The sequence below is a fragment of the Myxocyprinus asiaticus genome, chromosome 24 (assembly GCF_019703515.2).
Source record: "Myxocyprinus asiaticus isolate MX2 ecotype Aquarium Trade chromosome 24, UBuf_Myxa_2, whole genome shotgun sequence".
Taxonomy (NCBI): domain Eukaryota; kingdom Metazoa; phylum Chordata; class Actinopteri; order Cypriniformes; family Catostomidae; genus Myxocyprinus; species Myxocyprinus asiaticus.
The window spans coordinates 20,703,248-20,717,783 of record NC_059367.1 but is presented as its reverse complement, the minus strand read 5'-3'; the positions used below and the strand labels follow the sequence as shown (position 1 = coordinate 20,717,783).

The 14,536-nt window shown below is 35.8% G+C and overlaps 1 protein-coding gene and 1 long non-coding RNA gene across 2 annotated transcripts in view; one reads left to right on the top strand and one right to left on the bottom strand.

The window, feature by feature from the left end:
• Window positions 1–13,798, top strand: part of sema3ga (sema domain, immunoglobulin domain (Ig), short basic domain, secreted, (semaphorin) 3Ga) — a 37,038-nt gene extending 23,240 nt beyond the window's left edge. The window contains exons 3-18 of the mRNA XM_051653090.1: window positions 2,163–2,323; window positions 2,836–2,898; window positions 3,066–3,185; window positions 4,197–4,290; window positions 4,415–4,534; window positions 4,671–4,816; window positions 4,921–5,035; window positions 5,176–5,245; window positions 5,420–5,564; window positions 5,708–5,930; window positions 6,111–6,199; window positions 6,291–6,332; window positions 9,347–9,504; window positions 9,713–9,780; window positions 11,574–11,701; window positions 12,257–13,798. Of these exons, the coding sequence (XP_051509050.1) occupies window positions 2,163–2,323; window positions 2,836–2,898; window positions 3,066–3,185; window positions 4,197–4,290; window positions 4,415–4,534; window positions 4,671–4,816; window positions 4,921–5,035; window positions 5,176–5,245; window positions 5,420–5,564; window positions 5,708–5,930; window positions 6,111–6,199; window positions 6,291–6,332; window positions 9,347–9,504; window positions 9,713–9,780; window positions 11,574–11,701; window positions 12,257–12,655 (2,141 nt within the window). The 3' untranslated portion in view covers window positions 12,656–13,798. The remainder of the gene's footprint in view (window positions 1–2,162; window positions 2,324–2,835; window positions 2,899–3,065; window positions 3,186–4,196; window positions 4,291–4,414; window positions 4,535–4,670; window positions 4,817–4,920; window positions 5,036–5,175; window positions 5,246–5,419; window positions 5,565–5,707; window positions 5,931–6,110; window positions 6,200–6,290; window positions 6,333–9,346; window positions 9,505–9,712; window positions 9,781–11,573; window positions 11,702–12,256) is intronic.
• LOC127414793 (uncharacterized) lies at window positions 2,081–4,502 on the bottom strand. The gene is made up of 4 exons (XR_007892857.1): window positions 4,370–4,502; window positions 4,203–4,283; window positions 3,117–3,180; window positions 2,081–2,287 (listed from the first exon to the last, which is right to left on the bottom strand). It is a non-coding gene; the product is annotated as an uncharacterized LOC127414793 (long non-coding RNA).
• Window positions 13,799–14,536: the final 738 nt, after the last annotated feature.

Here is a 14,536-nt window from a genome sequence, read left to right as displayed (position 1 = left end):
CTTCTTATGAAGGGATATACTACATTTATTTTTATTTTTTAACATGCCTTTATTCAAAGAGACATACAAGTAATCAATTCCGTAGATGTGCATCCATTAGAAACCTAGTTTAACATAACATAGTTTGGTTGAATAACAGTCCAGTGCCATATCCAGTAAAACAGGAAGCACAGGAAACCAGTGGAGATGATGTGGATGGATCTAGGAAGGATGAGATCCAGAGGTGAGGCCAGGGTATAATTAATCATCTACTGATTTGGCATATGAAAGAGCAATAGAATTTCATTCTCTATAGAGAGACAGTGAAATTATGTGCGCCAGAATGAATGAGACTGGTACACCACAGAGGAAGAGATAGAAAAGAGCCGATCAGTATAGATATGTCAGAGTTTGAATGAGATCAAAGAACTAGAGGTGAAGGATAAAATTTGGAGCACTCTGGCAGGACCAAATACGTATATTGAGACATCAGTCTTTTCATGTAGATGTGGCATCTATGACTTCTTAAAGCGGAAGTGTGAAATTTCTGCACCACAAGAGACAATAAACGAATTACACTGAGCCAGTGTTGCTGCATTGGGCTTTTCGGGATGCTCAAACAAACAAAACAATGTTTGATTAGATTCACAGAGCCACAGTGTTCATACTTTTTACGAGATCAACCTACAAATGGCAAACTACTTATAGTTGTCTCTGCATATTAAACTGGGATACAAGAAAGTATTTGAACTTAAAAACAATTATTCAGCTTTAAAGTATACTGTCCTAATATAAGATGTTGATGTTTTTCTGCCAGGACTGAAACCATCTGATCATAATTCATAACCGACACAAGTCTGCGCTGTTAAATATTCACACAACATTAACTGCAATTCTTACATCAGGGCATGGTGTTCTTTGAAGTCCTGTGACAGGTTACAAGAATGTCTGCATAAATGGTTCATTTTAACTAAACTTCATTTTAATCCTTGCCTTTGAGACTGAATTCTTGGCCTGCATGTGAAAGTGTTTTTCTCTTTGCCAGCACTCAGGAAATGTTTCAGGAACTGTGTTAAGTGCAGTTTGCTCCCAAGAGCCACCAACTCACGCTTCTTGGTTCTTCCTTTGCACCTTTAAGGAGAGCTCGCTGAAGAGCGGCTGCCCAGAACACTGCTGCTACAAGCTATTTATTTTAACAATTTCATCTGAATGAGGAAATGTCCACTGAGCTGTGTTAACCCCATAACACTATGTGTGTTTAGTCAAAAAAAGCAGAAGCATGAAGAGACATGAACGCCCCCTTTGGGTCCAAAGATGAAACACTATATTTCATTTGTAATTCTTAAGCAAATGACAATAAGCATGACCTAACTAGACTTTGGAAGTCAGGTGTAACAAACAGGGGCCCACTTTATATTAGGTGTCTTTTAACTACTATGTACTTAAGCATTTGATACAATGCTCTTATTATGCACATGATGTTACATCGTACTTACATTTAAATTACCTTAATTTAATTACCTCTGTAATAACACTTATAACCTTACCCTTACCCTAAACCCTAACCCTACCCCTAAACCTACCTGTACCTCAACCTCAGTAGAAGCAAATGTGAATCTTGTGAGAAATTTCAGAACAACATGTAGTTACACAATAAGTTAATTTTATTGTATGTATTTTAATTTTTAGTACATTGTAGTTAAAGACACCTAATATAAAGTGGGACAACAAACAAATCAAATGTGAAATCTTGTTCAAAACCAATTTTCCTTCCGTAATATGACTTCAGGGCGAATAGGAGTGAAACAGAAAAAATCCAGGGCAAAATTTGATTGTATCCATCTTGAATTAATTGAAAAGTGGACGTTCCATATGAAAACTGAGCCATATCTGAATGAAAGTTTGCCAAACTAATGCCTAAATAGCTATTGGTATTTAATTAATGCATAAATAGCAATTGGTTAACATTATCCAATAGTGACATCAGCAGAAAAGGAAAGGTTTTTCAGAGGAAGAGCAAGTTATTAAATGTTGTTTAAAGATTACAAAGATTATTTGGAATAACATGCACTTATGAATCATTCACAATAAGGCCAAAAAATGCATTAAGAAAGTAAACAGGTTCAAATTTAATTTCATGTTAATGATTACAATTTCTTTGCTTCTCCTCTGTCATTCATTAGAACTTATGGACACACGGACAGCAAGACCATTCAGTTTCTCTTTCAACACCAGTGACTACCGGATCTTGCATGTGGATCAGGATCAGGGCCGGCTTTACCTGGGCAGCCGCGAGTATCTGGTCTCTCTGGACATGCAAAATATCAACAAAGAGCCTCTCATTGTAAGTTGTGATTCAAATTATTATAAATGATTAAATGGTTAAATTCTGTTGAATTCACAACCAAAATACAGATACTATATCAATGCGAACACAATAAACCCAACTGTACCCCATTGGTGTCCCACCAGCACCCCCCTTAATATGGTGCCCCTATGAATTGCACACATTGCCTAAATGGTTTTTGCACCTCTGCTTTCCAGCAACAATTTAATTACGCAGCTTTGAAATATGTATTCTTTGAACTGAGCCAAAATGTCGGTGTGTGATATTTCAATCCTTTATTGGTCCTGGGTCCTCTCATCATCCAGATTCACAGTTCAGAATTCACCAAGCTTGAACTCTGGTATGCAGCATCGTACTAAATTTCTTCACTTGAGCTTGTGTTTCTGAATGAGAGTGAATGGAGCGCGAAGTGTAATGTGACCGCCCCTTTAAAATCCAACTGATGACCCCAGAAAAACTGAAGTGTTAGTGAATTTACTCATTGTGTAATGTGTGTTTTATATCTCTAGATCCATTGGCCAGCTCCTGCTCAGAGGAAGGGAGAGTGTCAGATGACTGGGAAAGGCAGGCATGTGAGTTTACATAATTTATTTTGATCAAACTGCTCTAATTAGTAGTTATTGAATCACATGTATTTAGAGTATGTTCTTTCTAGCTGAACTGATTGTTGATGGGGTGTAAGACCCTTGTTATGAACAATAGAAATCTAACAGTGGCTTGTAAAATTGTGTGTTTTTAGGGAGAGTGTGCTAATTTTGTGCGTCTGATTGAGCCGTGGAACAGGACTCACCTGTACACCTGTGGGACTGGAGCTTATAAACCCATCTGCACATTCATCAACAGAGGCTGGAAAGCTGAGGTACACACACACACACAACTTGATCACATACAATCTGAATTAACTTATTCAAGTCTTAAGGGGGTCGCACACCGGACGTGTCTGGTGGACAACATGGCACATTCTAAAATTCAAATACAATTGTTTTCTGTGAATGTACACACACCACCGCTGCTGCTCGGCATTCGTCGGTGGTCCCAGCTATGACTCCGGAGGCTGCTCAAATTTCTGCCGCACCTTGGAGCGCAACTCGCATAGTTTTCCATTAAATTAGACTCAAATCATTATCAAATGACATAGGTTATTTACTCTAGCCATCACTGGATGATATATTGTGTATGTGTTTCTTTCATAGAGCCTACATAATGTATTTTCAGTAACAAGTATGTCTTTTTTGGTTTGACAGCTTGAATTAAGTTTATTTAATGCTACAGACAGAGAAATTGCATAATTAATGTAGCCATTTCTAATCGTTCAGTTTGCACAGTTACAGCAGTTTCATACACTTACCTGCAAACTCATCAAGTCACTTTGTTCTTTCTTGAAGAAGGAAAAACCCTTGGTAACTTTTGTATGTACAGTCTGCCACCTGAACCACATCGATGTGCCCTGTGTGTGATACCTTTGCTGTGTCTACCCGCTGTGTGGTGCTTCTCGTCCGGTGTGCAACCACCTTTAAGAAATAGTTAACCCAAAAATGTTAATTCTATTATCATTTACTTACACTCATGTTGTTCCAAACTTGTATGCTATGATTTTTGAAGAATTAGTATGCAATTTTTGCCAAATAAGAACAGTTCATAGTGACTGTTAGTGAATGTCTGTCAAGCTCCAAAGGTGACAAAAAGAAATGAAAGATAGATTCTTCAAAATGTCCTACTATTGTGTTCCACTGAAAAAATAACAGCATACTGGTATGGAACTACATGAGGGTGTGTAAATAATGACATAATTGTTTTTGGGTGAACTGTTCCTTCAACAGCAATGCTCTGTGCATAACTAAAGCTGCTATTCTCACTATCGTGCCCTCAGGACTACCTTTTCAGGCTGGTTCCAGGTTTTGTGGACTCTGGAAGGGGAAAATGCTCTTATGATCCAAACCAGGAAAATGTTGCAGCGCTGATTAGTAAGCAAAAATTCATTACTAAGCCATATTTTGTATAATTTCACATCTTGTATATCATCACAGAACATTTAGTTCTCACTTGTGCTCATTCATTCTTTTCTTTCACTCAATCTCCTCCATCTAGATGGAAACCTGTATGCTGGAGTGGCTGTGGACTTCATGAGTACTGATCCAGGCATCTTTAGGACCATGGGAAGCCGGCCAGCTGTGAGATCGGAACAGTATGACTCAAAATGGCTTAATGGTAAATAACTATGCTATTCATTTTTGGATTGGCAGATGCAATTCTAATCAGGTTGAAACTAAATATTTGGTTATTTGTTTTACTTCCCTTTAAATATTTGGATGGACATTACATGCACGCTCTGTTTATTTCCCAGAACCTGTGTTTGTTCAGATGAAACAGATCCCTGACAGCTCAGAGAGGAACGATGACAAACTCTATTTCTTCTTCCGTGAGAAGAGTCTGGATTCTGGTGGAGGAGCGAGTCCAAGTGTGGTGGCTAGAGTCGGCCGTGTGTGCCTGGTGAGAAACGTCCTGCAGAACATATCCTAAAAGTGCAGGTGGGAAGGAAGCAGTTCAATCAGTCAATAAACAGTTATTTGTGTTTGTATCCTGTGCATTCACAGAATGATGAAGGGGGTCAGAAGTCTCTGGTGAATAAATGGACGACATTTCTGAAGGCCAGGCTGGTGTGCTCTGTAATGGGAAATGATGGGGTGGAAACCTTTTTTGATGAATTGAGTGAGTTTTGTGTGTGTGTGTGTGTGTGTGTGTGACCTGCTCTGTGGTTTTGCAGCAAGCCATGGTTCATTTCTGATCCTGATGCATGCTCAATATCTCATTTTGATACATTTTTGCCTTTCTTTTCTTATCCACTATAGGGGACATATTTATCCAATCCACTCAGGATGAACGAAACCCTGTGGTATATGCCGTCTTCTCAACTGCTGGGTATAAACTTGCTTATTCTTTCTTTTTTTCATCAGATGAACAGATAAATAAACAATTACCTTGTTTTCACTCCCTTTTCGCCCCGCTTTTTATCCATATGTCAAATTATAGACATTTTTGTCTTGTTTCTTTCTATTTTAAATTTTGCTCATCAATCTTGTTTTGGTCTCTTAGCTCTGTGTTTAAAGGCTCGGCCGTGTGTGTGTACTCAATGGCAGACATTCGAAACGTCTTTAATGGCCCTTTTGCACATAAACATGGACACAACTACCAGTGGACTACATACACAGGAAAGATTCCCTATCCACGGCCTGGAACAGTGAGTCAGTCCAAAAAAAAATTTTTGTTTTATCTTTTGACCTTGAAAAAGGAGATAAGCAAGTATAGACACAGAAGCAAATACATTTGAAAATTAAATTATTTGACTATAGAGTTTTCTCTTTCCTCTGTCTCACACATTAGTGTACAGGAGGCACATTCACGCCGGGTCTTCAGTCAACAAAAGAGTTCTCAGATGAAGTGGTGAACTTCATTCGTGGACATCCACTCATGTACCACCCTGTGTATCCCATTCATAAGCGCCCTCTGGTGGTGCGCTCAGGTGTAGACTATCGTTTTACTACTATTGCAGTGGATCAGGTGGATGCAGTGGATGGCCGATATGAGGTTCTTTTCCTGGGAACTGGTGAGTTTAAAGTCCTCTGACTGAGATGTACAAGGTCAATTAGTTTTATTCCCTTGTAGCTGTGTCTATAAACTCTTTAGTATTTTTGAACATGTCCCAGTGGTAGAATGTAATATAGGGTTGCAGATATTTAGCAAACATGCTGTGTAGAGAGTTTTTGAATCCTCTTTTACCCCACAGATCGTGGCACGGTCCAAAAAGTGATAGTCCTGCCCAAGGATCCCACCACAATGGAAGAGCTCACTTTAGAGGAAGTGGAAGTTTTCAGGGTAAATAACAGTACAAAACACTTTGTTTAAAAAAAACCCGCAATAGTTTAATGTTATAACAAAATGTATGCTTTCCTATTCCTCTGTACAGACTCCTGCTGCTGTCAAAACTATGCAGATATCAGCCAAAAGGGTAAGACTTTAGGAAAAAACACTTAATTAAAAATAAATAAATATACCCTAGAGGGAAAATTATATACTTAAGCACACTTTATTCATTGGTGCTTTAGTATACTAAAGTGTATTGCTGTCAGGCAGAGGTGGGTAGAGTAGCCAAAAACTGTACTCAAGTAAAAGTACAATTACTTCAAAAAAATAATTACTCAAGTAGAAGTAAAAGTTCTAACATAAATAATTACTTAAGTAAGAGTAAGAAAGTATCCAATTAAGAGTACTCAAGTAGTGAGTAGCTCGTTATTTTCACAAATGACATAATGGACGTTAACTCCCCTATATTCCATTACATAACACACATTTATCATGATGTCATAAGAGCCCAGTTCCTGAATCACCCTGAAAAGTACCATCTCATTACACAGAAAAGCCCACGTAAGGATTAGAGCCAAAACTTACCTCAGCGTGCTGCTTTAAGTTGAAGCTGTGATTTTTATCTTGAAATATCAGCTTATCTTGGTATTAAATGAAGGCACTGCATGACGAAACTATTCTTTTTTCACTGTGCGGAGCAAAGAAATTGTTTCACTTTGAAGAGTCTGATGCTGCTGCAGTGATTGAGTAACAGTCTGTGACACCGGCTCAGCACACGCAGCTGTGTGAACTTCCGCTCTTGTAAAAGACCCATTCAATAATCTCTCAATAAATTACACATTAATTAAAATTAAACCCAGTAATATAATGACAGTAACGCCACCCAATGTAAAGAAGTAAAAGTAAAAATATTTCATTAGAAATTTACTTGAGTGAGAGTAAAAAGTACCCACTTTTAAACCTACTCTAAAACTACATTTTTTAAAAGTTACTCAAGTAAATGTAACGGAGTAAATGTAGCACGTTACTACCCACCTCTGCTGTCAGGCTATAAACTGATATACTTCAAGTCTGCTATATCAGAACAACTAATTTTGTACTTAATGCAATTTAGTTTGCTTTAGAAAGCAGTGCTGTGGTGCAACTTAAGATGTGTTAAGTGTTCTTGTTTGTGCTAAAATGGAACTATTCAAGTAGACTTTGGACACTTTAAATATCTACCCTTGCATTTAATTTGAAATAAACAGAATTGACTCAGTGTAAACTTATATTTTGGTGACATTACAATTGTAACTCCATTACACTGTAGGAGTGCTGGACATAAATTAATGTTATACTGATAATATACTGCTGGCCCACACCACAACTGCATATATACTGGCATTAATATACAGTATGTAGTTCTGGTGCTTGCATAAAAAATATTACAGCATGGGTATTACTGGGAAGAAAGTTCAGGGACCAAGCATAGTGAGTTTTTAACCACTGTTATTCAAGAATGTAAACGTTTAAGATTTGTAGTCCCTCTAACACTGTTATACACATGATCACACCTATCTCAAAGCAACACTAATCTCACCAAGGGTAACTAAAAAATAACCCCTTTTCATAACATAAAATGACATATTTAACATTAAGCGGAATTCAAAACATAACTATAACCCAAATTACTTCTAAATGTTAGTTAATAAAAAATAAATAAAATAAATAAAAACCTACACAGAACTGCCTCATTAATTGTGCGAACACAACAACCAATAGCAAGTCCCCAAGCAGTCGTTACAGTTTATTTCTGGAAAGGACTATAAATGGTTTATAGTTTTAACACATAGGATGTTTATGTAGATAATTATAACTTACATGATATGACTTGCGTGATAGTTGTAGAATGACCATATGCTGATAGCACAGTGTTAACAAGCAAATTAACAGTTTTACTTTTTGTGAAATTTGTCTTAATTCAAAGTAAGACAAGATTGAGCAGACAAGAAGCATTAGACAAAGTAGATTAATGAACAAATATTGCTTTGTACCCTATTATTGGGGATGAGGAAATTAACATTTACCTCTTCAAATCACACAATATCGAATGCAATATGCTGCTTTAAAAATTGAATAAAACACAGGGCATACTGTACTTGTGTAACGTTGTTGAATGCAGACACAAACAACAAAAGACTGTCTGATTGAGACTTTAATATATACATAAAGAGGAGGAACCCATACACAAGAACATGCAGTATCATCATCAATGGCTTAACAGACAGCATTTCATTTTGTTGGAAAAAAAAATATATATATACATATATATTTTTTTGAGCAGCAGTTTGTGTGAACTGAAAATAATGACAAGCACATAGCCAGTCTCTCTCCAAGGAAGCAGATTTAACACTTCAACCCCCCCCCAACACTTCAAAACTGGTTCTGGTGCAGTGACTGTTGTACAACCATGTAAATTTTGTATCACTCTTGTGTCTTAAGGAACGTGCATTGTGCAATTAAAAAAAGTACTCCAAAATAATGTTTTAATTATCATTTTTAAAATTAATACGTTTCCAGCGTTAGTAACCTCTTGTTATAAGACATCCAAGTTATAATTAGTATGATAACAGTATGTTCAAATGCAAATGAAATATGCGCTCTTAAAAGTTCTCCAAACAGACATTATGACAGTATACAGTATATATATTGGGAAATATGATAAAGTCATATTACTAATATTATTTTGTGCTTGAACATTATTCTGACAAACAATTTGTAGAATCATAAGATGGAAACAAGCACCTAACCAGTGTACTTTTTTAAAGTACACTATATATAAACTTAAATTTATACTTCCCCTAATTGCATTTGTAAAAGCTATACTACTTTACCACTTCATTTGTTGTGATCAAAACTTCTCTGTGTGCATTTGAAGAAAGCATGAAATATGTGCAATTACATGGTACTTTTAATTAGTACATATGTTAATGTATTTGTAGTATACTTATCATGAAATAAATATGTTTAAAATACAACTTTGGTATATAACATTTTCACTAGGGTATACTATAAATATTTAATAGCTTTGGATAAGTGTAATCTTTCAAAATGTATTACAAAATTAAAATAATTATGATCTCATCATAAAACTATTTATTTTTTATTTTTTCTCTATAGCAACAATTGTACGCATCTTCAGAAGCAGGTCTTACCCAGATGTCTCTGCATCGCTGTGGGGTGTATGGAATGGCCTGTTCAGACTGCTGCCTGGCCAGAGACCCGTACTGTGCCTGGGATGGTGAAAACTGCTCCGCCTTTACACAAGCCACGAAAAGGTCAGAAACAGTGAAGTTTTTAAGGATTCATACTATATGCACATATAGTGTGTGTACTATAAAGATTAAAAGTTAATCTATGCATTTTTAAACACTTTATAAGGTCCCGGATAAGTTTTGCCAGAGCTAGTGATGGCAAGTCCCATTTTGTTAGACAGCAAAATGCTATGAGGAGTTTATTATAATGTACACTGTACCTTGCATTCAGGAGAAGCAGAAGACAGGATGTGAAACATGGAGACCCTTTGCGTCAGTGCCGGGGCTACAATGCCAAAGGTAACAATAACATACACACACATGCATACTCTATAAAACACGCAGTACTATTTTGAACACAAGTAGCTTACCCATGTTTATATTTGCTATTGTTTATGAATGAGAATCTCTGCAGACTTCAAGCTGAAAGGGATAGTTTAAACAAAAATGAAAATTATCTCATCATTTACTTACCCTGATGCCAATTCAGATGTGTATGATTTCTTTCTTCTGCTGAACACAAACAAAGATTTTCAGAATAATATTTCAGTTCTGTAAGTCCATACAATGCAAGTAAATGGGTACCAAAACTTTGAAGCTCCTAAAGCACATAAACACAGCATAAAAGTAATCCACATGACTCCAGTGGTTAAATCCACATCTTCAGAAGCGATATGATTGTGTGGGTGAGAAACAGATCAATCTTGAAGTCATTTTTTACTTTAAATTCTCCTCCCACACTTATCTCTCCCCCACACTTCTCATATCACTTCTAAAGACATGAATTGAACCACATTTCTGTGGCCTTTATGTGATGTTTGGAGCTTCAAAGGTCTGGTCACTATTCACTTGCATTTTATGGACCAACAGAGCGGAGATATTTTTCAATATTTGTATTTGGGATTACGTATTTAAAATACAAAATATAAGTAACTGTATTCCACTACAGTTACAATTTAAATCATTGGTAATTACAATACAGTTACATTCCAAAAGAATTTTGATTACTGAAGAGATTACTTTGCATTTTATTATCATTTGTTTCATTTAATATTTAGTCCTTTCAGCAGACAGAGAAGTAAGTTTGAAGTAAGTTTGGAGCAGAAGAAATAGAAATAAACCTTGTGTAAATTGTCAGATTTACGCTAAGCTAAAATATTATTTCTGGCCATTATACATGCACATGATACCAGGCACGATCATATTTTATTATAAGAAAATTTACATTGGATCATAATTTAATTTTTTCTAGTAAGACCTTTGATATTAGTGCAATAATCATATTCTTGATAATAATTTTTGTATTGTTTTCCTTTAAAAATATCTAAAAATCCTTAAAACAAGATCAATATCTTGTTTTAGAAACAACACTGCATAAGATATTTAGGTTTTTCAGAGAATGTATTTATAACGTGTATTTTGTCTTACTGTACTGGCAGAGTTTTTATAGTCAAAACAAGTGAAAAAATCTACCAGAGCTGAAGAAATAATCCAAAGTATTTAGAATACGTTACTGACCTTGAGTAATCTGATCTAACGTTACAAATGACATTTTACAGCATGTATTCTGTAATCTGTAGTGGAATACATTTCAAAAGTAACCCTCCCAACCCTGCATCTGGGATGGCATGAGGGTGAGTAAATGATGAGAGAATTTCATTTTTGGGTGAACTCTTAAATGAACATGGAATCAAATTTGACCCTGTTTACTTCCTAGTCTTGTTGTAAACGATTCAATGTTGCACATTAAAAAAAACTTGCTTAGCCTAACAAACAGCATTCTCTTTCAGCTGACATCACCAATTCTTTATTTTTCACTAACTAAAACCAACTACTTCTGATCCAATAAATTCCTGATGGATAAAATCAACCCCGTCTAACATTTTTCTTCTTTGAATATCCAGTTTCATCCTGAGATATGTCAAATTATGAAAGTAAAACAGGTCGTGAACACTGTTTCATGTTGCCTTTGGGTGGGTGGGTGGGTGTGTGTGTGTGTGTGTGTGTGTGTGTGTGTGTGTGTGTGTGTGTGTGTGTGTGTGTGTGTGTGTGAAAGACAGCATCTGACTTTACTCTTTTGATGTGTCTCCTAGTGGAAAGGAGACTGAAAGAGAAAGTGCAGTTTGGTGTGGAGGGTAGCAGCACGTTTCTGGAGTGTTCACCACGCTCTCCACAGGCCACTATTAAATGGCTGTACCAGAAGGAGGGAAGACGAAAAGTGGTAAGATTGTATGCTTGTAGCTGTCTGTCCTTGAAATTATGTTTATTTATTTTTTTTAATGAAAATTTAAATTAAAATAACCAGTCAAATGTGCTCAAAATCACCAGTCACAAAATCAACCAGATTAAAAGATTGGATGTGTGATTTTTTTCTTTTGTGTGTGTGTGTGTGTGTGTGTGTGTGTGTGACTGTGCTGTTTATTTATTTAATTATTATTATTATTTTGTAAACTGCTTAAATAAATAACTTATACGGATGTCTATAATACCTGGATAGAGCTACAAAACCTTCAAAAACTGGGCACTGGTAAAACATGTACTATAATATAATGAAACATTTGCAGTATTTAAGATTTCTTAAAAAAAAAAAAAAAAAAATTTTAATCAGAATACACAGCTACTTTTGAATGGAAGTCAATGGAGAAATACTGTATTCTTTCAAGGCCCAAATGATGAAGTTCTAATATCTACCAGCAGGGGCTAACTAGGATATGCTAACCAGCTCAACCCCTTAGCAACATCAGCAGACATCTAATGATGATTTCTCTCTTCGCAGCTGAATCGAGAAGGGGAGATTTTTAAGACACCGCAGGGCGTTCTTCTGAAATCTCTCACCAAAGCAGATGCAGGCCTTTACCACTGCCTGGCCACGGAAAACAACTTCAAACACACGCTGACTCGTGTCTCCCTGCGTATCCTGGACCGGGACATCGCAGTAGCCCTCACCACCCCTGATGAAGAGGAGGAGGTGACAACAAGGAGCCAACACAAAGACCATCAACAGAGTACTGCACCTCCTACGCCAGCGCTCTTGCTTGAGCCTGAAATGCGTCTGATTCAACAGTACTGCCAGTCATACTGGAAGCAGCTAATGGCTGAGGGGAACTCTAAGGCTTATTTCCCTAAACACACAAGCCGCAGAGACATAGAAGCACAGAAGGCTAGTGGAGGGTGAGGATGAGAGGAAACAAGTGTTGTTATCTGACCATTCCCTTATTCCTATGTGGTTAAAGAGATAGACTGCCCCAAAATGAAAATTCTGTCTTAATTTATTCACTCTCATGTTCATGTTAGGCAGAATGTTAGTTTCAGTCACCATTCACTTCCATTGCGCAATAACTTCTTTTGTGTTCCACAAGAAAGAAAGAAAGTCATATAGGTTTGGAACATCATGAGGGTGAGTAAATAATGACAGAGTTTTCCTTTTTGGGTTAAGTATCCCTTTAATTCATTTATGTGTTTATGCAGTCACTCACCATTCATTCACCAAAGTTACAGTAAGTGCCCATTCATCCATTGTTCTGGGATTCTTGTGGGTGGTGATTGATTCTTTAAAGTGTTTTACAGTTGCCACAGTGATTTGACTACATTTCAGTATTATGCCAAGGTGTAAACTTTTACTTGCCTCAGAAGTCAAATTATGTAAATGACTTTCAAAATACGTTTATTACATATTGCCTTTAATGTAAATGTATTTAAAGACCCCATGAAATAACTTGCTGGCACTGTTTTCTTTCCTGTTTTCACAGTGTCTGTTGCATATCTAAGGCTGCATCCCTTTTTTTTTTTTTTTTTTTTTTAAATAGCCTTTAGGCTGTAGTGTACGTCACAGCATGTATCATGATTTGCTATTGCTAGTCAGTTGTTGGTTGTATTAGGAGGAGGGACATTGTTGTTCTAGAGAGCATTTGATTGGAAAAAAATCTGTGTAGTGCAAGATGAGTCAGTAATATTTTTGGATTTTTTTGGTTTAAAAAAAGAGTTCAGTTTTCCCAGAACAAATTTATTTTGTTTTATTTGATTTCTTCTTAGTTTAAGTTTTAAATGTATATCTGCAAAAAATAAAAAAATAAAATAAAAAAAAATACAAAATTGTCAACTTTTAAGTGTATACACTACAGCATATACAGTAAATCTCGTCAAAGCTAATAGAAATGGACTATAAACAACAAAACTTTTGATTTCATGGGGTCTTTAAAAAAAAAAAAAAAAAAAAAATCAACCAATAAACCATAAAGCACCTTTAAAGAGGATAGTACTTCATAAGCTTAAAAAATGTTATATTATCCTATAAGATCTCTGCTACTACTTTGTTAAATCACTAAATCACTGGGCCAGTGCAATTTCTGATGTTCCACTTGGATTATGAAATTATAATAGTAATGTATGTATTTATGTATGTTTAATAGTAATATATGTATGCATTCCATTAACTTTTTAGGTTAATAATGGCACCAAACATTTTGCAAGAGCACTACTTGCCTTCATGTATGTGTGACTGTGGCTGTTTCTCACCATTTGTAATATCTATTTATTTGAAGTTGTATATATTTTTATGGGATGATCCTTGCTGCTAGAGGATCCTGAATAAGGGTGGGGGGGCATTTTTGCTTGATTGACAAATTAGAAATTTTGTTTTATTTATTTAAATGCATTCAAAATGACTGACACTGTTTAGGAAATAACAATTGTATGCTGTGCGTTTAGTATCATGATTTGTGACTGGTTGAACAATCACCATAAAAGCAAATACAAATGGTCATAGGTTCACTCTGATAATATTGAACACTGGAAATATCTTTATGGAACTAAACTGGGCAAAAGTTTTGTCCTTTTTTTTTTTTTTTTTTTTTTTTGACATAAAATAGTAGAATACTCTGGTTGTGAAATGTCTTGTTCATAGAAGTTTTTAGGCCAAAAAATAAATAAATGGGCAATAATTTGTGTAGATTTACTTTTTGATTCACATTTAGATCTCAGCGTATTTACATACGGCAAATAAATGTTATAGAAATAATTTTCATCATCTAAATAATTAACACGTTAACAAACCAAA